Source organism: Hypomesus transpacificus, chromosome 13, assembly GCF_021917145.1.
Source record: "Hypomesus transpacificus isolate Combined female chromosome 13, fHypTra1, whole genome shotgun sequence".
NCBI classification, from domain to species: Eukaryota; Metazoa; Chordata; class Actinopteri; order Osmeriformes; family Osmeridae; genus Hypomesus; species Hypomesus transpacificus.
In genome coordinates, this window is record NC_061072.1 from 7,613,748 (window position 1) to 7,635,750 (window position 22,003).

Here is a 22,003-nt window from a genome sequence, read left to right on the forward strand (position 1 = left end):
AGGCAAAAACTTATTTTTACGGAGGTTGTCATGTCAGAAAGCCTAACGTGAAACACTCCACAGTGTTGTAGCTGCAATATAGAAATGTAAGCACATTGCTGCTTGATTGTTTGCGTTATTTTATTGTCCAATGATTTAAAGCGAGTTTTAAGTTCCCTCGAGAAAATGTTGACAATAATGAAAAGGGGTTCGTTTAACGCATTCAAGATCAGACCCGAAGGAATAGGCCTACGCTAAATACACAGAGTGGTTACAATACATAAATATCACGACTTTATCCGCCTAAGTTTCTCGACTTGTCAAACTATGCGTCACCCCCGCTGTATTTACATAGGCCTACTCCGTCTCCTTGCGAGTTGGAATTCACTCACTACTGAAGAGCCCATATTTCCCTTTTTAGGGCATGAGAATGTATTACGTAATTTAGGGAGCACTCGAGTCTCTAGCAAACCCGAATATGTGGAAAGGCGGAGCATAATGGAGCAGAGTAGCAGTCACTTGTGCCAATCGCTGTAGCTATGACATGCACGCCATTTCTCCAATTGGTCAGAAGGCGGACATGATTTTCATTGAGGTTTAGGTTGCTCACTGATTGCAAGCTGCGGTTGGATGTTCTCACGTTGATGGTTTCAAGGGGAGTAGTTGTAGTCTTCCCGGAGAGTAAAACTGTCCTGGGACAACCATTGGAATTATCGTAGACTTTGTAGAAGAGCCAAAAAGAGGGAGAACTTTAGAATTAGACGGCATTTCTTGGATTCCTGGATTGCGAACTCACATTTCACGATGCCGGTCTTTCACACAAAGACGATAGAAAGTATCCTAGAGCCAGTGGCTCAGCAGATATCCCATCTGGTGATAATGCACGAAGAAGGTGAAGTTGACGGAAAAGCTATTCCAGATCTCACGGCTCCCGTGGCTGCTGTTCAGGCGGCTGTCAGCAATCTTGTTCGGGTAAGTGTTTTACAGCAAAGTCTATAAAGAGTGCACTAGCGCCGCCGGATAGCCTACCTGTCGCTATCTGTCCCAAACAATTTCCTACTCTGTTGAATTTCGCTTTGACTGTTTCAACGGCAAACTTTATTTTACTAGCTTGTGTAGTTGGAAAACAGACTTCGTATTTAAAAGACTGCAATGTGTCAACATTTCTTTCATTTGGGAAAAGAAAGCAGTGACGCCCTTTTCCCCTTGAAATATTCCCTCCCCCCCGGAGTCGCTTTAGCATATATGCCAATTGATTGCCTTCTCTTGTGTGACAGAAGACACTTTCGTCTCAATGTTTAAAGATTCAATGTATCCACAAGTTAAACAACGGAATTATGAATGCGATGCATTTTAAAACTTACCTGATAACTTGTCAAACCATCTCACCACCTTAATTCATTTGAGAGGCCTACTGTTTGAAGGCCTTTGATTCATGTCATTTTTTTCTCTGAACTTGCTGTAAACATGTGTGAGCATGTGCATCATGTAGGCTAATGTACGTGACATAAATATAACTACTTTCCTACGGTGCTGTTGTGGGATATTTGAGCAAACGTTTCACCTCAGATGACTAAAACTTCACAGACAACGAGCAACCAGTCTTTTGGCTGTTTGTCTAATGTTGGCCAAATATAGCATCAGATACAATTCTAAATTGTAATTTCCTTCTTGAATTAGTAAATAGTATTTATGTTCTCTATCCTACCATACAGGAAATTACAGACCGTTTCCTCATTACATTTCTCACGGATTGTGGTTTCCAAAAAAGAGAACTGAAACTGAAATTTAGATTTAGAATATCTGTTTTCAGGACAGGCCCTGTGTGTGGCTTTTAAGTGGTTACCACTGATCAGTTTGCTGAAGAGAAGAATCCCTGACAGTTGTTGGAGATAAATATGGACAAATTGAACTGGTATCTCCCCCCTGCAAAGAGATGCTTTGTTTAACCCAGTTGGTTACCAAACCTGGCCATAAATCAAGGGCTATTGACTGAATTGTAGCTAAAAGAGACAAGTTACTCTGCTGTTAGGATTGTTCATATCCCCACACCCACCAGACTTCCTTCCTGTGGGGAAGATTTGAGTTTCCAAAAAAGGATGAGAATCTGTTTACTTGTTTTAGGAAGGATAGGGCTACCTAGTAGTTTGCAGCTGTGCTGCATTGCGGCAGTTGTTGTTGATCATTGGATGATAACAATATTGATAAATATTTTAGCTTTCAGACCAGAAGGAAATCTGGTCAAATTAGATCAAAGTAAAACGTAAGTTTTTTTTGTTTGGGAGTGAATCTCAGATGAGGTCTCAGAATAATTATTACATTTACATGACACACAAACTGGAATAATTTCCTGTTGCACTAGAAACATTAGCCAACCAACTCTGCAATACAGAATTGTGTGTCTACTGGGTTTGAGACATGGCTCATGTTAGATTCAAGTCATAAACCTACTCCTAGATGTGTGGTCTTGAAGGGTCAGCATGCAGACAGATGGGTCTTTCAGTATCTGCATCATAACTCATGTCTTTAGCTGTTAAATGAGCACAATTGCTCCTGTGCAGACATTTGGTCATTTAGCAGACGCTCTTATCCAGAGCGACTTACAGTAAGTACAGGGACATTCCCCCCGAGGCAAGTAGGGTGAAGTGCCTTCCCCAAGGACACAACGTAATTTTCGCATGGCCTGGAATTGAACCGGCAACCTTCTGATTAATAGCCCGATTCCCGAACCGCTCAGCCATTTGACCCCCAAGACATGTTGAGCAGAGGCTAAGCAAGGCTAAACTATTCACCTTGTCTGTTCTCCCAAGAAAACCACAGGTTGCACAGACTTCTAGACCACAAGCTGCTTGTCAATGTAATGAAAGCTTCCTACAATTTCCTGAACCAGCTGACTACAAAGTTAAACTGTTCTAGTATTGTTGACTATAGTATTGCGTAACCAATCTTCCTCGTTATTCAGCACATCTCATCAACGCATTTCCAATGACTGTTCTGGTGTTCGGTAAAGGTCTGGTTGAATGACCTTAAATATTCAATGGTAAATCAAGTGTCTTGTGAAACATTTAAATTTAGGGTTAATTTTATTATTCCGGATGCATGATGATCAAAAGGGCAGTGCTTGTAATGGTCCAAGATGTTCCCGGTTGATCCAGAAGACTATCTGACCACATACAGCCCCCTACATCTTTTTATTAACATGGAGAGAGCTCTCTGGTTGATTGGTTGATTGGCTAATTAATGGCAGGCTATTACAAAGGAAAGGTTACTGTGGTTAGACAACCAAGAGGACCTTAAACCGGATTAATGAACCTTCTTTTATCTGAGCAGAGGACGAGGCAGGTCTATCCCCCAATTGAAGATGACTGCAAGGGAATGCTAAGAATTCCCAGCAAGCAAGAATGTACCAGGCATCAGAAGGGGGTTGAGTTGATTCTTGAGTGAGGTTTAGTTAATAGCACGAGGGAAAGGAAGATCCTTTGTCTTGCAAAGTATTGCGCGAGCAGTTTTGTGGACTTGGATCATGATTTTCAAACCAGTTTAGTATTCTTTACCGTGGAGCAATTTGTGTCCTGAATCAATCCAGGAATGAACCGGGTGTAGCATGTAATTAGGGGCCCTGGTTGTGGTCCACGATTCTTTCCATGACTAAACAAGGCATTGTCATAGCTTGTCATAGCAGACCTGCTGCACTTTGTCATTTCTGCTGTTCCTTTTTATGGTCTTTGGATAAAGAAAAGCACGTCAGGAGCACACTGACTCCTGGCACAGATAAGGACCGAGTGTTTGTCTGCCAGTTTCCTCAGCCAAGTGTCTCAGAAACAACGTCTGGAGTTAAGCAGGGCTAAAGGGCACATTGAAACCTAGCTGCCTTCCTCTCCACTGATGGCAAAAGCAAGAAATCAATGGTGTTTTTGCGATGATTTCCGTATAAAATGAGCAGGAAACCACAATGAGAAGTCAGTACCTAATAGACTTATTGTCTTTTGACGCTTCACTGTTTCAACAGAGGCTCATGGTGATGAGCACATCACTGTGGTCAGCAACAGCAAGTCTTCTTCTTTTTACTTGGTCATCACGGAAATAATCAGATTTAGGCTGTCAAGAAAGCAGTAGGCCTACCATTTGAAAGGGATGGTATAGTATAAACAATATGGTATTGGAGATCAGATAAATCATAGCAACGTTTCATGTTCAGTTTGATAGCAAACCTTATCTTGAGATTTACTTCTCAAATCCGCAATACAGGGAAACAAATGTGTCCATAAGCACTTTTAAAGTGAAGTGGTTTAAACTCTTACAAAAGAAAAGGCTTCCTATTACCTGTTTATCCAGTTTCCTGTCATTTATCCAAGGAAATTATGTCATGCAGCTTGCCATTAGAACGGAACATTCCAAGGTTGCATTGTGATATGGTAATCATGCATGGTGTCTGCTTCACAAGCGAGCAAATGCTCTTGTGGAAAGACTTGGGGCTAACTAAACAATTTTTATAGTGTGGAGTCGTTAATGGATTCATTTGATCTGCAGTATTGAGCCTCTTGATTCTGTCATCGATCGGATGAAACTTAGCATTGTTAGGGGAGTGTGTGTGTGTGTGTATCAGATGGATGAGGAAACGCTGGGAGCCAAGTTGGGAAGGCCTGGCCGTAGCCTGGAGGACACAGAGCAGCTGTTAGCACTCCCTTGCAGGGGGGAGGGAGCTCAGGGCAGCGATGACAAAGCCCCACTTCCTCCCACCCCCTGGCCGGCAATGATGAGCGATAGATAGCCGTAGCCCTCGAGCCGAAGCCAGAGCCAGACGTATCAGACAACATGCAACTCAGAGTACTGCTTCTGTGCCTCGCTTAAGCTTCTGGCCTCGAATTATTGTGGGGTCATGAGGAAGAAGAACATGAGCCTTTATTTTTTTTTTTGCAAACAGCACGGCTGATTTCTCCCACACTGTCTGTGAAAAAGATCCTTGTTCTTCATCCTTCTAAGGAGGGAGAATTCTTTAGGAGACACTGCTGTGCATCAGAGTCATGTGCCCTGACTGCCACCCCCCCCCCCCCCCCCTGTGCTAGATGGTTTCTGTTGACACGGTCCATCCAAGGAAGCTGTTTGATTTGTGTGTCTCATCACCAGAGGCACAAAGTGTACACTTCCTTAACTATATGAATAAACCACGTTTGACAGTTGCGGCAGGACTCTCTATGATTGCTCACACGCCACTTGATGCCACTTCCAAGACAACACAGGCTGGGGAAAAGGCTTCAACGGCGGCCCATTGATCAGGACACTAAGGCCTGTTCCCGTACGAGACCATTAACAGAAGGAGCCTGGCCCATGTGTGAAAGGCTGGCTGTGTCTGTGCCCTCTCACAGCCCTTCCTGTCTCTGCAGAGCGATGGCTTGATGTCGACAAAGCCCTGTCTGTTTGCCCAGCCCGGCCACTCAATCTAGCGACTTCACACACTATCTAGCGACTTCACAACACAGTGTTTCACTGACGCACTTGGCAGCCCCCCCCCCAAAATATAAATAATAATACAAGAGAGAGAAGTGTAAACTTTTCCACAGCAGAGCCGGCTGGTATGTGATCTGGCTGGCTTTACATCAGTGTGGTATGTGACAGGGTACTGCCACAGTAATACTAAACAGTGACCCAGGAGGGGGTGGGGGGCAACATGGATGACATCAGAAATAGTAATATCCACCTTTTTTGGTTGTAGAGGAGGCCCTTTGGGCTGTGGCTGAGGGAAGGTTGGTTTATCGCCGCCTGGTGTAGGACTGCAGCTGGATGTACCGACCGACCTGCCACGCCCTGAAACTATCATGAATGGAGGCTACACAGTGCAGTTCACTGAGAAGGTGTCGAAGTACAGACAGGAGTGGTAGGGTGTGAGTCAGTCCTGATAGTGAAAGAAATTGGAGAGAGAGAGAGAGAGTGAGAATGAAGAAGTGCACGGCTTGACAACAGCGGTTATAAATGTGCTGTCACTGTTCTATTTATACCGTTGGTTGTTTGGATCCAGGCTGAGTCTGTTGTTGAACATTAGACTACAGGAAGGACCCTTCAATGAGAAGGAGGAAGAGCTGACACAGAACACAGGATGAACCGTACGTCTTGCCATTAAGAGACTAATCTTCACTTTGTGCCGGATTCCTCTGTGCCTGAAAACAGTTCTCTGGCAGACAAATGCGACTGTTTGTGAAACATGTGCAGACGTAGCTCTGCTGAATGTGTCCCCCTTTCAAAGAGAAGCTGGTGGCCACTGAGTTTCAGACAATGTTTTGTAACTTGTTCCCCCCTCAAGTCTGCACCCTACTCTTCAAACACAGTCCTGACTGAACTGGTTTTTCTCACCCTGAGCAGGATAGCGGTGTTAGGACATTTCCTCCAAAGTCAGATTGATAGCTAAGAGATTAGAAATACAAACTAATGTCGTCTGTGGGTTAATATGCCAACAATTGATTCTAGGCTTACAACAACCTCTACCAGGGTGGTTCAGCATATTAGATCCAGACTTGTCTCCTCTGGTCTGGATCCATCGTCCCAGACTCAAGTTCTTAATCTGACTGATCTTCTGACTGAGTGCGGTTGTTCCTCATCTCCAGTTTTTACAGGGTAACTGGAGACCAGACATCAGTGTCTTATTAATCAGTGGTGATCATGTAAGATTAACGCCAGGGGGGGGGGAAAGAAAGTCTGACAGTGTAACCATGTAGTCTAGCATTTTTGAGGAGGGTATCTGAGGCCAAATTCTTTTTTGGAATTCAAATGAACGACCTCTCTCTGCTTACCCCCCCCCCCCCCCCCCCCCCCCCCCCCCACACACACCTCTGTTCTAGCTGTGACTCTTTATCTCCAGGCTCCCTCTGGCTCTGCTCCTCTCCCCTGTCCTCTCCAACCCCCTTGCCCTTTAGTTGAACGCCCCTGGAACGTTTCAGTCGGTTGTTTTTGGCTTTTGTTCACAGCCACTCCGGGGTGGTATGTCAGGGTGGCATATGTAAGCTGTCTCCTGGACCTAGAGATGTGGACTGCCTCAGCCAAGCTCCAGTTTTAGCTTGGCACAACCTTTTGTGTCTAATTTATGACCAGTCAGCCCCCCCCTGACTCCTGCAGGAGAGGGGAGAGGAGGAGAAGTTCTCTTGGCCCAACACAGACTCCAAGTCAGCCCTGAGGAATAACTGCCTCCATTTGAACACATATAGAAGTTGTGACCCCACGTTCAGCTCAACACTAAGTCTGCATTCTGTACCAACTAGAATGAACATGGAACTTGTCTGCATTGTGACAGTATGAAAAAGTGTTGGATTAAATGCTGACCAAAATACACACACAGCCTAACCTGATTAGACGTTAGGTTGTTCCGTGAGAATAGTGTAACAAATTAAGTCGGGCAGCTTGTTTAACTGGGTACGCTAAGGACGTGTTGACACTTGCTGAACTGGATCATGTTCAGGAAGTGAATGAGATGATGGAGCGAGGGGGCTCCTGGGGATGGGGGGTGGGTTAGCTGTCCCCTCAGACCCCCACTCTGTGACAGTGGGTTTACTGTCCCCACAGACCCACCCTCTCTCTGGCCTTTTCCTTGCAATTGATTGTGAGATGTTTGTGGAGCTTGGTGTGTGGGTGAGCGATGTGTCCCGGCAGAGCTGAGGTCATCGTGGGGGAGGTGAGTCATGCTCTGGCTGCTTGACAGGGGAGGCGTTCAGCTGCTTTACACATTACTCTGCTTCCCTGGATCCCCACCAGAGAGCTGTGTTGAGACTAGGGCTCATCAAAGGCCCAGTTAACAAGCACTGCTGCTGGGTTAGTGGGTCACATGACATGGTTAAAACAACCCTAACCCTATTCCCATTCTGTCTTCTGTCAAAATAGGATTCTGAATGGTCTTTGATGCTAGCAGTATTAACCTGAGATGCTTTATACCGGACAGGGTGCGTTCCTTTCGACTAATGACACGCCCCTCTGCTCTGCTTTAGGTGGGGAAGGAGACTGTCCAGACCACAGAGGACCAGGTTATGAAAAGGGACATGCCACCAGCGTTCATCAAGTAAGCGAAACCAGCCCTCCTCATCTGATCTACCAAAACGTTCATCAGAAACAGCCCAGTTCTATATCGCTGGATTGCAAGAATGAAATCACTTGGATGTGTCAAATGTGCAATCCACTACTCTCTCTCTTTCTCTCTCTCTCTCTCTGTCTCTCTCTCTCTGTCTGTTTCTCCATGTGCTGCAGTAATGGCTGTTTGTACCCAGGCAAAGGTCAGACATGGCATGTTAAGTGCCTCCGAGGTGCCCTGGCGTTTTATAAATACTGCTGATGGAGGCTCAGGCTTCCGGCCTCCTCCTCTCTGCCCAGGGAGGGCCTCCTCCTCTCTGCCCAGGGAGGGCCTCCTCCTCTCTGCCCAGGGAGGGCCTCCTCCTCTCTGCCCAGGGAGGGCCTCCTCCTCTCTGCCCAGGGAGGGCCTCCTCCTCTCTGCCCAGGGAGGGCCTCCTCCTCTCTGCCCAGGGAGGGCCTCCTCTTAAGGAGCAAGACAAACCCACACTCACCTCCACAAGATCTGCTCGGACAGCTGTTCTCACTTTAACCTCCGCACACGGTCCCAGCTGAAGACATGGTTGTTAAAGTATGACTTTGACCATAAACGCTGACTTCCAGTGTCTGGGTATCTGATGTAGCTGGGCTATATGTGTTTCACCACATCCCCCTTTAGTTGCTTAAGGCTCCATGAGTCAAAGATGGCCTTCGTTGTGTCCAGTAGCTGCAGGAGAGCTCCACCTTGAGATGTGAGGCACCAGCGCCCTCCCACCCCCTCACCTCAGTCTTATTAAAGAGTGGGGGGGCAGGGGGGAGCAGGGGGGGGGGGCAGGGGGGGGAGCCCCCAAGGTCAGGGATGAAAGGAACTGGCAGGCGTAGGTCATCGGGCTCAATGCATGTGGCGCCTTGAAGTCACATGGTCACCTTGTCATCATCCATCAGCACACGTGCTGGAATGAGTCTCCTTCACTAAATATAGGGTGGGGTGTGTGTGTGTGTCCAGTATGCATGGCTGGCTGCTCTCTCTTTATACATACGGAGCACACACACACACACAAATACACACAATCCCTGTGTCATTCCCGGCACTCTAACCCTTAATAAAGGCACACACATTAGCGCACTCTGCCTCAGCGAGAATGGAAAGCAAGCTGCTCTTGTCTTGCCTTTCAGCATGTGGAAAATACTGATAATGTTCCCCCTGTTACCCAGGGCAACGATTGACCCCGCAGGCAATAGGAGGAAGTCAGGGTTCTGTGGGAAGTCTGTCAGTCGCTGGCCTGTCGCCTGTTTCTGTGCATCCTGGACTTGATACAGGAGTTATGTGGCTGAGCCCTCTGCTATGATATGGACCCTGGCTGCAGTCTGCTGACTGTCAGTAACAGTCAATTCACTGGATCTCATCGTGGCACCCCTGAGGACATTTCTCAGCGGCCGTAGTGGCCAGTATGAAAGTTATTCTCATCTGCATGACTGGCACTGTGAAGAGAACCGAGGGTAGCGAATATGAGACAGAAGTTCCAAGATTCTACCTTCTGGTCAGCAGTTATGTCATGGCTAGTTCCACTCATGTTCACTCCCACCACTGGCTGAAGCCTTGCATAGTGGCCGTCTGGCTTTTGCAGAGGTCGTCAGCATGGCTAGTGATCTGTCTACCGCCCTGTATCAGTCCCTGACCTCTGACCTTCTGCACACAGGGTGGAGAACGCCTGCACCAAGCTGGTCCAGGCTGCGTCCATGCTAAAAGCCGACCCCTACTCCGTCCCCGCCCGCGATTACCTTATCGACGGCTCCCGGGGCATCCTGTCCGGAACATCCGACCTGCTCCTGACCTTTGACGAGGCTGAGGTAGGTCTGACTCTCTCTGACACTCTCCAGTCCTCTTGGTCTTTGTCTCTCTCTCTGTCTCTCTCTATCTCTGTCTCTCTCTCTCTCTCTGTCTCTCTCTCTGTCTCTCTGTCTCTCTCTCTGTCTCTCTCTCCCTCTCTCTGTCTGTCTCTCTCTCCCTCCCTCTCTCTCTCTGTCTCTCTCCCTCTGTCTCTCTCTCTCCCTCTCTGTCTCTGTCTCTCTCTCTCTCCCTCTCTTTGTCTGTCTCTCTTCCTATCTCTCTCTGTCTCTCTCCCTCTCTGTCTCTGTCTCACTGGTACCAGGTAGCTGAACCATCCATCAGCCTCCTCTCCCTGGAGAGGGGGGGGGGGTCAATCAGAGTAGTGTGGGCTCCCATCCAGAGGGACATCAGGCCCAGAAGCTGTCTGCAGCGGTCAGCAGAGTCAGCAGTCAGACAGCGTGCCACAGCAGCAACACAGGACAGTGGAGGGGTGGGGGGTGGGGTACACACACACACACACACACACACACACGGTACTAGGAGGGAAACACAGCTGGGGCCAAACAAGACAATGAGCCTGGCAGGAATGCTCTCATCAGGGGCCTAGGGGGTGTAATCACTGTCCCACTCGTTTGTCCCTCGCAATCATTTCATCATTCACGTGTTTTGCAACCACGTCATTCACACCCTGTTCGCTCGCCGTAGGTCCGCAAAATCATCCGCGTGTGCAAGGGCATCCTGGAGTACCTGACCGTGGCTGAGGTGGTGGAATCCATGGAGGATCTCATCACGTACACCAAGAACCTGGGTCCAGGTCAGTCCACACCTCCACCAGGGAGGGCCCATCTCTCCATCACCATCCCATGGGGCTCTGCCAGGGACGGACAGGGGGACAGATAGGCTAGTTGTTGTGTGTAGCGTCAGGATTCCCATGCTGGGGGGTTGTGTGCCGTAACGTGTTATTCTCCGCGTGGCGGTTGCAGGGATGACGAAGATGGCGAAGATGATCGACGAGCGGCAGCAGGAGTTGACCCACCAGGAGCACCGCGTCATGCTGGTCAACTCCATGAACACCGTCAAGGAGCTGCTTCCTGTTCTCATCTCAGGTACGTCTGCTCATTTCCTGTTTTCATCTCAGGTACGCCTGCTCGCTCGCTTCCCCCGGCAGGCTGCACCAGGTTTGAAACGGCTGCCCCTGTTAGAGACACACCGTGTTGAACCGACCGCTGTCTCTGTGTTTCCTCACACACACTCACTCTCACACACTCACTCTCAAACACACACTCTCACATAGGAATCAAGATCTTCGTGACCACCAAGACATCCCAGAGCCACGGGGTTGAGGAGTCGCTGAAGAACCGCAACTTCACCTTCGAGAAGATGTCCGCCGAAATCAACGAGATCATCCGGGTGCTGCAGCTCACTTCCTGGGACGAGGATGCCTGGGCCAATAAGGTACGAGGCACACGCTCTGGCCCCGCCCCTCACCCGCACACACGTCCACCCTCGACAGCTGCTCTGTTCACAGAGGGTAGACGCTTTGCCTAGTCACTCCCTAAAACAGCGACCATGGTTAAAGGGGCGGTTTGGTGGCTTTTTTCCCCCCCTCACATGGGGGTTAGAGAGCTCTGAGTGTCTGGGCAAATGTTTCGGTCTTGTGATGCACCGCTTACGCACTCCCAGAATGCACTGAGAGAGACGGCCTGGACGGTCTGTCTTGTGTTTACTGTTTTAGAAATGTTTTTCCTGTCATGTGCTTTATTTGAGCCTATTTTCAGAAATGCCAACCGTTAAAAGAAAAGAAAAAAAGACATTGTATGCCAGCTGTTTGTTATACTGCTTTAGAGCCAACAAGACTTAAGTGGTTCTTTTTTTCAAATTAAGCAGGTATGCTTATTCTATTATGTCCCTGCTGAGGAATTCACTTCAGCTCACTTTGACACTAGGAACCTCCACTCACTGGCTAGCATGCTGTACTGTTTCTCCCATTCACCCCCATTGTCACAATGACTTCCTGTTCTGTGCTCCCTCTCTTTCCTTGATCCTGTCCTTTCTGTTTGGCCTCGATTGGTTATGTCTGGATAAACATTTTGTATATTTTTCTTGTTTTGTTTTTTCTTTCTTGAACGTTCTTTCCCCCCCCCCCCCCCCCCCCCCTCCCCCTGTAGAAGGTAAGCCTACCTCTGGGTCCCATGATTGTCCAGTAGCATGTCTGGTAGATGTGTGTGCTGGTATGACAGTCTTGTGCCATGCGTTGCCTTTGCGTGCTTTTGAATAGTTTAGCTAGCGTGAGATATCCTGTAGTATATCTTTTAGTGCCAGGTATTTTATTTGAGCGATGCCATGTACACAAAAGCCATGCTAATGGAATGAAATGTTGGGGGAGCGTGCAAGTTTTGGATGCATTTGTAAAAAATATATGTGCAACAGCTTAACCAGTGTTTTATTTATTTATTTTGTACGTCATGTAAGTCAGTTTTGTTATGTTTTTTGAAGTTTGACGTGACATAACATTAATGAACATGTCTGCATTCCTCCGATACCAAACCAAACCCCCAGTGAGGAGAAAGGATGTCTTTAGATGCCCGATGCATTGATGACGCCCTCACTTAGTCATCCCATATTGATTTTAGCCGTTGACGTGAATCCCTATGGCTTTCTCTTATTTCCCCTCGCAGCAACAACATCTCCCTGATCTGTGCATGCACTTCAGAGTCATAGGAGAAGGGCAGGCAACTGAGGGAAACCATGGATTCTATAACGGAATGCTCCTATTGTTAGTCAAACGTCCAGACGTCAAGGAGGTCATCCACTCACAGATTGTGTCCATAAATGTTGCATCATTTATGAGCTGTGGCCTAACACGATCCCCCGTACGATTCCCGTCCCAGCTGCCTCTCAGGGGAGGGGTGTGCAGTATGTCCGGGGGTTCAGTGGGTGTATTTTTCAGATAGTAACGGACTGGTCAGAGGTTTGACTTCCTGCCTGTTTGCCCACCTTGCTAGACTCCTCCCCCTTTGGTTGCTTTTGTGTTACATATTCATTGGAAGCAGCAGCCAGACTATGAATCAGCAGCCGGGCAGTGCTGACACACCCACGCGCACACAGCAGCACCACGCTTTGTCAGTTCGCACCTGTTTACTTCCTGTCGTCTGCCGTTTCCTCCTTGTGGTGGGTGTGGCTTCCCAGAGAGTCAGAGATGTCAGACAAACAAACATGTTGGTTGTTGCTCTATTATTTGACCAGATCCATTTTTTTTCCCCCCAGATATCTTTTTTTATCGCCTTTCTGCTGTATTGTGATAGCTGTGGTTACAGAGAAACAGGAAATGTAGGAAATAGAGAGAGGAGATGTGGTGGCTGGCCTAGGTTGGATATCTAGATTAAAGAAACATTGTCATCCAACATTGTACAATGCTCAAATGGCCTCATTAGAAACTGTACAATGTCTGCCGACATGTTAATTCAAAATATTGAGATATAAAAAATATATTAGTTATAAGATATTTTAGCGTTCAGCCAATGTGTTTGTTTGTCTGCTACTTTTGATTTCCCCTGTGTTCTGTCTTGCATTGTACAGTGTTTTGAGTTTGTAGATGCAGTAAAAGAGTCTTGTAGACGCAGTAAAAGAGTCTTGTAGATGCAGTAAAAGAGAGTAAAACCGTTTTTATCTGACAGAGATTTAGTCAACACCCACGTAGAAGAGTATCTGTCAGAGGAGAACTGGTGTGTGGCTTTATTATACCATGGAAGAACAGCATCACTCTACAACTCTACCATCCACTCTCCCCCCCCCCCTGCCTGTTAACCCCTGCTTTGTTTACATTACATTGAGTCATTTAGCAGACGCTCTTATCCAGAGCGACTTACAGTAAGTACAGGGACATTCCCCCCCGAGGCAAGCAGGGTGAAGTGCCTTGCCCAAGTACACAGTCATTTTGCACTGCCGGTTATATCGAACCTTCTGATTAATAGCCCGATTCCCTAACCGCTCAGCCATCTGACTCCCTGTTCCACACCTGGCCAGTGAGTCATCGCCAAGTGAAGCTGCCCTTGAATCGTATTGTATCTCGTTCTGCTCGGGGCGAGATACATTGGAGGCGAGATGGAGTTGGGTGGTGTGAAGAAGTGAAGTGATACCCAAACTGACAGTGAAAAGGAAGTGATGTAATACCCAAGCTGACAGTGAAAAGGAAGTGATGTAATACCCAAACTGACAGTGAAAGGAAGTTGAAACTGCATGTGCACGGTCGGTTTCGCCTGCCAAATGTTTGCTGCTCTGCACATTTGAGATGCACAGACTGTGTGTCGCGGCTTCTTTAGGAGCGTCGCTGTGGTCATGGCGATGACTCGGACCTTGAGCTTTTCCTGGCAACATGATCCTACGGGACGCAGCGGAGGCCTTTAGTGATGACACGTTTGCATTACTCCTGTGTGTGTTTCTGCTGAGGTCAATACTATGAGTCACCCCTCCCCCCATTCCAAAACACGGACATTCTGCTATGACATCACCCTTCCGACCACTAGGAACCTGCTAGAGCATCTGTCTGGCTTACTCATTACTTACCATGACTGTAAAAGATCAAAGGATTAACCTTAAAAGTATTTCATTTTAACACTTATAATAAAAGGGACATTATTTCATAGAGCATGTATAAAAGAAAATGAAGAAACGTATCCATTTAATAGTTACAAACATACTTTTTCCATTTGCTGGTATACTATTATCAATGTATTTGTCATGTTATTTCCCCCCCCCCCCCCCCTCATTGAAGGACACTGAGGCCATGAAGAGGGCTCTTGCTCTGATCGACTCCAAGATAACTCAGGCCAAGAACTGGCTCAGGGACCCCAACGCCCAAGCAGGTACCAAAGACAGACAAGTCCTTCACATACCCAGATGCAGAGCCCTTCCTCTCTGGTTCATGTGTAACACCTTCTGTGTCCGTGTTCCTAGGGGATGCTGGGGAGCAGGCCATCCGCCAGATCCTGGACGAGGCTGGGAAGGTCGGTGAGCTGTGTGCAGGGAAGGAACGCAGAGACATCCTGGGCACAGCCAAGACCCTGGGCCAGATGACCGACCAGGTGTCTGAGACCAGAGCCAGGTACGACACACATCTCTCTACACATCCCTGGACCAACCCAGACGTCTCACGATACCCGCCACTGTTTCCTGAGAAGCATAGCTTCCAGTATCCAGTAGCTACATGTCCTATGGGATATGATCTCCTTTGGTAATCTGATCAGGAAATGTTCCCTTGTACTGTAACATCCATCTGTATGATGGTGGGGAAGTATAAGGTGGTAATCGTATTGTAAAGTTATTACTGCAGAAACTCTTAAGATAGGGTTTCACTTTTGCAGCAGACACAGGGTTACGCTAGATTAAAAGCAGCTGTTTGGTATTAATCCATAATCTGCTTTAACCCCTGCTCAGAAAACTGGGAGTGGCCATCAAGCCTTGTCTGGAACTTGAGACGTGGAGATTAAAGTATCTGTTATTATTACATGGGAGGAAGGCAGGAGGAAAACAATTACTCTCCCTGCAGACAACGACAGCGTTGTCGCCTATTTTACAAGATCACATTAGCATCGCTGCATCACTAATCCGATTCTCAAGGGGATGATCCCCTTTACACATGTTGGTACACTCAAGGCATTCTGAGGAAGATGTTGTTTTGCGGTGCTCTGGGGAAGATGTTGATGTGCGGTCTTCCATGGTGGTATCTGCTCTTTCCAGAGGTCAGGGGACGTCTCCGGCCGCCATGCAGAAGGCCCAGCAGGTGTCCCAGGGTCTGGACGTGCTCACGGGAAAGGTGGAGAACGCCGCCCGCAAACTGGAGGCCATGACCAACTCCAAACAGGCCATCGCCAAGAGAATCGACGCCGCGCAGGTGGGCAATGTTCCCAGCCTCGGCCGTCTGCTGGTCTGGGTCGAAATATGTCACGAGTCGACCGTGAAGGAGAGATCGTATCTGATTGAGCTCTTTGAGGCCAAGTGGTCGGTGTTATTGAAAATGTTGTTCTTGGCCCGTGCCCCTGTAGAACTGGCTGGCGGATCCCAACGGTGGTCCGGAGGGAGAGGAGAACATCAAGGGCCTTCTGACTGAGGCCAGGAAGATCGCTGACATGTGTGAGGACCCCAAGGAGAGGGAAGACATCCTGCGCTCCATCGGAGAGATAGCCGCCCTCACGGCTAAGCTCTCTGAGCTAAGGAGACAGTGAGTAGTGAGGCACCGTGTACTCCTGTGTTACCTGTTGACTAGAACCTTCCTTCATGGTTGCTAATAATAGATTTCCATGTGGCTCGGTAAGGATGCAATTTCCACTTCTTGTTTTACTTCTGCTTTCTTCTTTTATTTGATCTCCTCGGTTGTTACGGTTAAGACCCTCAGATACCACGTTTCTGACGTTTGTCTACTCCCTCGCCTTTCCAGGGGCAAAGGTGATACGCCAGAGGCGAGGGCTTTGGCCAAGCAGATTGCCACGGCCCTGCAGAACCTGCAGTCCAAGACCAGCAAGGCGGTGGCCAACAGCAGACCTGCTAAAGCAGCCGTCCACCTGGAGGGGAAGATAGAGCAGGCGCAGCGCTGGATAGACAACCCCACTGTAGACGACAGTGGAGTGGGTGAGTCTGGACACTTTTTTTTTTTTTTGTCCCTGCCCTCTATCACTTCTCCTTCTCTAACTACACCAGCAGCCCAGACAGCAGATCTGTTTGCATGTCTGCATTTTTTGTTGGTGGTATTTTTTCTTTTTTGCTTATGCTGTACATTCCACAAACCCTCACCATTCCTCATCCTTTGCCTTCTGGGTTGTCTGGTCTTCTCAAAAGCCTGGATATCTTCTCACAAGTCATATTGTTGGTAACGGAGCCCCCAAGCTCTGACATGAGGCCCTGATGTCCTGAGGATCTATGGTCCCTAGTCTCTTCAGACACGAGGCCCTGCTGTTCTGAGGATCTATGGTCCCTAGTCTCTTCAGAGTTTAATAAGATGAAGTAGAAAACATCAGTCTGGGAGGTTCTGTTATTATTAGCTGCTTCCAACTCTCAACTGCCCCTAAACCGTGTTCTGAGCTTTGTCTGTGTGTGTGTCCCTGTGTGTCCCTGTGTGTTCCTGTGTGTGTGTGTGTGCATGTTCCTGTGTGTGTACACGTGTGTATCTCCAGGCCAGGCAGCTATCCGGGGGCTGGTAGCGGAGGGCCGCAGGTTGGCTAACGCCCTGCCCGGCCCATACCGCCAGGAGATGCTTGGGAGGTGTGAGCTGGTGGAGCAGCTGATGGCCCAGCTAGCAGACCTGGCTGCCCGGGGCGAGGGAGACTCCCCGCAGGCACGGGCCGTGGCTCAACAGCTCCAGGAGGCCTTGAAAGTAAGACGGCTCACGTTCACTGTCACCATCACACGCTCCAGACTCGTTTAGGATCCATTAGACTCGGATACTCACCCTGGAGCTCCCCCTGCTGGTGGATGACTACCGCTCCAGTCTGCCTGCTAGTCATGATGTCGGTAGACATCGGATCCATAACTTGATATTTTGTCATCCATAACCAAACGATATAGATCCTTTGTCAGATTTACTATTGACTAAAAACGTGTGTACGGTCTTTGCAGGACCTCAAAGGCAAAATGCAGGAGGCCATGACCCAGGAAGTGTCTGATATCTTTAGCGACACGACGACGCCCATCAAACTACTGGCTGTAGCTGCCACGGCCCCCCATGATGCGCCCAACAGGGATGAGGTGAGCTCATTTCCTTCCCTATTCTACCAACAGGAAACATTACATGACAATAACAATTGATCGTTTTTCCAATGGCTGTATTAAATGGTCATACTTCCATTCAGGTATTTGATGAGAGGGCTGCCAACTTTGAGAACCACGCTAACAAGCTTGGAGCCACTGCAGAGAAGGCTGCTGCCGTGGGAACAGCCAATAGGAGCACAGTGGAGGGGATCCAGGCGTCTGTCAAGTCAACAAGAGACTTGACACCACAGGTACGGGACAGTCTTATGACAGTCTTATGACAGTCTCACACCTAAACGTGGTTCTTTGTGGGTTTTCTGTAACTCTTTGTGCTAAATCTTTGTGTAATTTGCTTTCCTGTTGATGGGGATTTCCTTTTTTTTTAGGTTGTCTCCGCTGCTCGTATTCTATTGAGAAACCCTGGCAACCAAGCTGCGTATGAGCACTTTGAGACCATGAAGAACCAGTGGATCGATAATGTTGAGAAGATGACAGGTAGCATAATGGTACCCCTCAGCCAGAGATGAGGAAAAGAACACACATCCTTCACTCAAGTAGAATTACATGATCATTCTTTCAGAGCTTTTTTCCCAAAATATTCTTTCGACCTTTCAAAAAGAAAAAAAATCCCCAAACCTTTCAAAATATATTTTTTGGGGGACCATTGAAGATAATATATTCTACTTGAGTGAAGGATGTGTATACTTTTGCCGTCTCTACCCACAACGGACCATGTGGCCATTCTGAACGCTCTGACAGTACAACTGATACTAACCTGGCGTCTGACCTGGTCTAGGTTTGGTGGATGAGGCCATTGACACCAAGTCCCTGTTGGACGCCTCAGAGGACGCCATCAAGAAGGACCTGGACAAATGCCGCGTGGCCATGGCTAACCACCAGCCCCAGATGCTGGTAGCCGGTGCCACTAGCATCGCCCGCCGTGCCAACCGCATCCTGCTGGTGGCCAAACGGGAGGTGGAGAACTCCGAAGACCCCAAGTTCAGGGAGGTTGTGAAGGCCGCCTCTGATGAGCTGAGCAGGACCATCTCTCCCATGGTGATGAACGCCAAGGCTGTGGCCGGGAACATCCAGGATCCAAGTACGCCACTGTTACTCCTCACACACACACCAATCAGCTCAGTTCACTTGTTAAATCTAGTTAGTTTCTAGAGCAGTAAAACATATAGATCCAAGCAGCATCTGACTGCTTCTCTGTGGCGTTCAGGTCTGCAGAAAGGCTTCCTGGACTCGGGCTACACCATCCTGGGTGCCGTGGCCAAGGTGAGGGAGGCCTTCCAGCCCCAGGAACCTGACTTCCCACCTCCTCCTCCAGACCTAGAGCAGCTTCAGGTGAGTCCACAGCCACTCTCCCCAACAGCAGATCTCCAGTCACCTGCTTGGTCTCCATGAGCCACATTCATAAGTAGCAGTAGCATTAGCATTAGCAGTAGCAGTAGTAGCTTCTATTGTCATTCAAACATATACTGGTACAGTACATGATGGACGTTTCTCCAGGACCATGGCGCTACATAAAAACACTTAAGCGACCACACATCTACGTAGACCTAAACACTATGTTAGGAGTGCCCCGAGAGTGACTCACCCCGAGGTTGTGTATGTGCTCCGCCAGGTCAACGACGAGCCCGCCCCACCCAAGCCGCCTCTTCCCGAGGGTGAGGTCCCCCCTCCACGACCCCCTCCTCCAGAGGAGAAGGACGAGGAGTTCCCGGAGCAGAAGGCCGGGGAGGTGGTGAGCGAGGCCATGATGGTGGCTGCCAGGCAGCTTCACGAAGAGGCTCGCAAATGGTCCAGCAAGGTGGGACACGACGTTGAATCATTTAGACCAGTGGTTCTCAAACCTTTTACACTGCGTACAACCTCAGAAAATATTTGACTCCAAGTACCACCATTGTGACGTTAAAAAACAGTAGCGTAAGCCTACCCTATTGAGCTATACACAGTTCATGCAGTAACGATCGTGGATGTTTGAATGCGCCACTAACCGGGAACAGTGAGGTAGTAGCGAGTTCCAACATTTATTTTCAATCACATATCAATGATATCATGGTTACCACCAGTGGTATGTGTACCATAGTTTGAGAACCACTGATTGAGACGACACTCAAACTGACGGCCCGCCCACTTTTTGTCTACATGTGAGGTAACTGTTTGTTTGTGTGGTCTTGTAGGGTAACGACATCATTGGGGCAGCCAAGCGCATGGCCTTGCTCATGGCGGAGATGTCGCGCCTGGTGCGTGGCGGCAGTGGAAACAAACGCGCCCTCATCCAGTGTGCCAAGGACATCGCCAAGGCGTCTGATGAGGTCACACGACTGGCCAAGGAGGTGGCTAAGCAGTGCACCGACAAGCGCATCCGGACCAACTTGCTCCAGGTGAGAGACCTACTTATCTGTTATCTGCACCTAGAGATGTGAGAGTTCCTAGATGATGATGATGATGAAACGCAGAGTATTTGCATTTCATTATATTTTGCTTGGTTCAGGTGTGCGAGCGCATCCCTACCATAAGTACCCAGCTCAAGATCCTGTCCACAGTGAAGGCTACCATGTTGGGTCGTACCAACATCAGCGAGGAGGAGTCCGAGCAGGTGAGAGAACAGCAGGGCAGTCGTACCTGCTGGGAAACACGTGTCACTGTCAACATCCAAGTCACAAACATCAGAATAAATTGTATTTAAAAGGCGCCTTTTTCGGCACTCAAGGACACCGTACAAAGGGTACACAACATGCCCGTATCCACCTGACTCCCTGACCTTGTTCTGCCCTCCAGGCTACAGAGATGTTGGTCCACAACGCCCAGAACCTGATGCAGTCTGTGAAGGAGACAGTCCGGGAGGCTGAAGCAGCTTCCATTAAGATCCGCACGGATGCTGGCTTCACCCTCCACTGGATCAGGAAGACCCCTTGGTACCAGTAAGGCGGTTTACTCTCTGCTGATGAAGGCACAGCCTGACGCACGTGCAAAGCGAAGTTTGAACAGTAGATTGACGGACACGTAGATAATAATTCCAGTCTGTAGTGTCAGCATCCCCTCATACGCAATTTGGGTCAAAGGAGTGAATACACTATTTACTAAGTGACCCCACACCCTGTCTATAAATCGAGGCAGCCCAAGTAGATTTTTAAAGAAGGGACTACCCAATGCAACTTCCAATTATTTAGTTTCTTATTGGGGAAAATGTGTTTTCTAATGTGTGTAAAGAATGTGTTTTTAGAGCTTATTGTGACAAATACCAGGTATATATATATATATATTTTGATTGACAGGTTTTTCATATCAAGAAGGGTTGATGATTGTTGGTCACTTCTAGACTTGGCCCGTGCTGAGAATATCTCTGTTAAATTTGACTATTAAGATTTTCTTGGAAGATGTCGTTTTATGTCTTTGTACTGGTCCTTGATGTCATATTCTGCAATCATTCACCGTTGCTAGAATGGGCTTATCTACTCAAAAGGAGTTTCTTCAAGTATATGCTAAGATCTACACGCAAAATGTATTCACCAATATCATGTCTATTTACACAATGCCATGTTTCAGAAACTGAAAACACTGTTAGCCTCTTGGTTTATATTTTAGTGAAATGGTTTTGTAGTATGCTGCCAAAGAGTTTAATCCACAATTAACTTTGCAATATGGTTTCTTATTTTGATTATGCTATATCAGAACTCATAGGCTAATGTAAGGGCTAGCTAATCGTACACGAGTATATTTGATAGTGAAACTTCTCCCAGCAAATCATCTTCCAACATTTTTACAATGTTGCCAAGAGATTACATGTAAACGATACAGATAACATGAGGCTAAGTTAGCCTGGTGCTTTAAATGACAACTCATCTGTGAAACAGCAAGCTAGACCAGACTTTGTTTTACCTGAATACTGTCTCATTGTGATGTGCTAAACCAATGTTGAGATGAATACCGTAAGGCTTTTAAGGTTACGTTTAGGCAATGTGGTAAATGGTTCAACAGAATGTTGTTTTCTATATGTTAATCTGATCTCAAACACGTGTATTTTGCATCTAGAACATACACTAAACATAATGTAGCACAAAGTTGGTACAATATGCAATCTAAAAATGTCTGTTGTGTGTTTGAGTAAGAACAGAAGTTTGAATGTGTGTATGATATTACGACCCTATAAAAACATCTGATGTGCCTTTGGAGAAAATACTTTAAATACATTTTGTTTTTCCATTTACAGAAAATGATGTTTTGTATCTTGTACAAGTTGCATCATGATTTTGTCCAGAAACATGTTTGTTATATTTAATATGATTCTTAGGCAAGTGACGTTACCTGCTTCTTTCAGTCTTTTGGACTAAGTCAAACCCTGCTTCTTGGCATTATTCACATTTTGTAATAAAGCATTTTATAACACCAAGTGGTACCATCTGTTATTGAAAC

General features: G+C 47.6%; 1 protein-coding gene across 1 annotated transcript; it reads left to right on the forward strand.

Moving 5' to 3' along the window:
- The first annotated feature begins 548 nt into the window (after window positions 1-548).
- Window positions 549-21,980, forward strand: vclb (vinculin b). Its single transcript, XM_047031686.1, has 21 exons — window positions 549-951; window positions 7,950-8,020; window positions 9,705-9,855; window positions 10,541-10,649; window positions 10,819-10,941; window positions 11,130-11,290; window positions 14,610-14,700; window positions 14,792-14,939; window positions 15,575-15,728; window positions 15,880-16,055; window positions 16,272-16,462; window positions 17,005-17,204; window positions 17,447-17,575; window positions 17,680-17,829; window positions 17,965-18,073; window positions 18,375-18,677; window positions 18,804-18,928; window positions 19,209-19,394; window positions 19,768-19,971; window positions 20,082-20,186; window positions 20,369-21,980. The coding sequence occupies exons 1-21, from the start codon at window positions 784-786 to the stop codon at window positions 20,513-20,515; spliced, it is 3,201 nt and encodes a 1,066-aa protein (XP_046887642.1). The 5' UTR covers window positions 549-783; the 3' UTR covers window positions 20,516-21,980.
- Window positions 21,981-22,003: the final 23 nt, after the last annotated feature.

Excerpts from the sequence above, each read along its gene's own strand:
- vclb (XM_047031686.1), top strand. The coding sequence starts at position 784 with ATGCCGGTCTTTCACACAAAGACGATAGAAAGTATCCTAGAGCCAGTG. Across the intron at positions 11,291-14,609 it reads AGGATGCCTGGGCCAATAAG|GACACTGAGGCCATGAAGAG; the intron begins GTACGAGGCACA and ends CCCTCATTGAAG. Across the intron at positions 20,187-20,368 it reads GCGAGGAGGAGTCCGAGCAG|GCTACAGAGATGTTGGTCCA; the intron begins GTGAGAGAACAG and ends TCTGCCCTCCAG.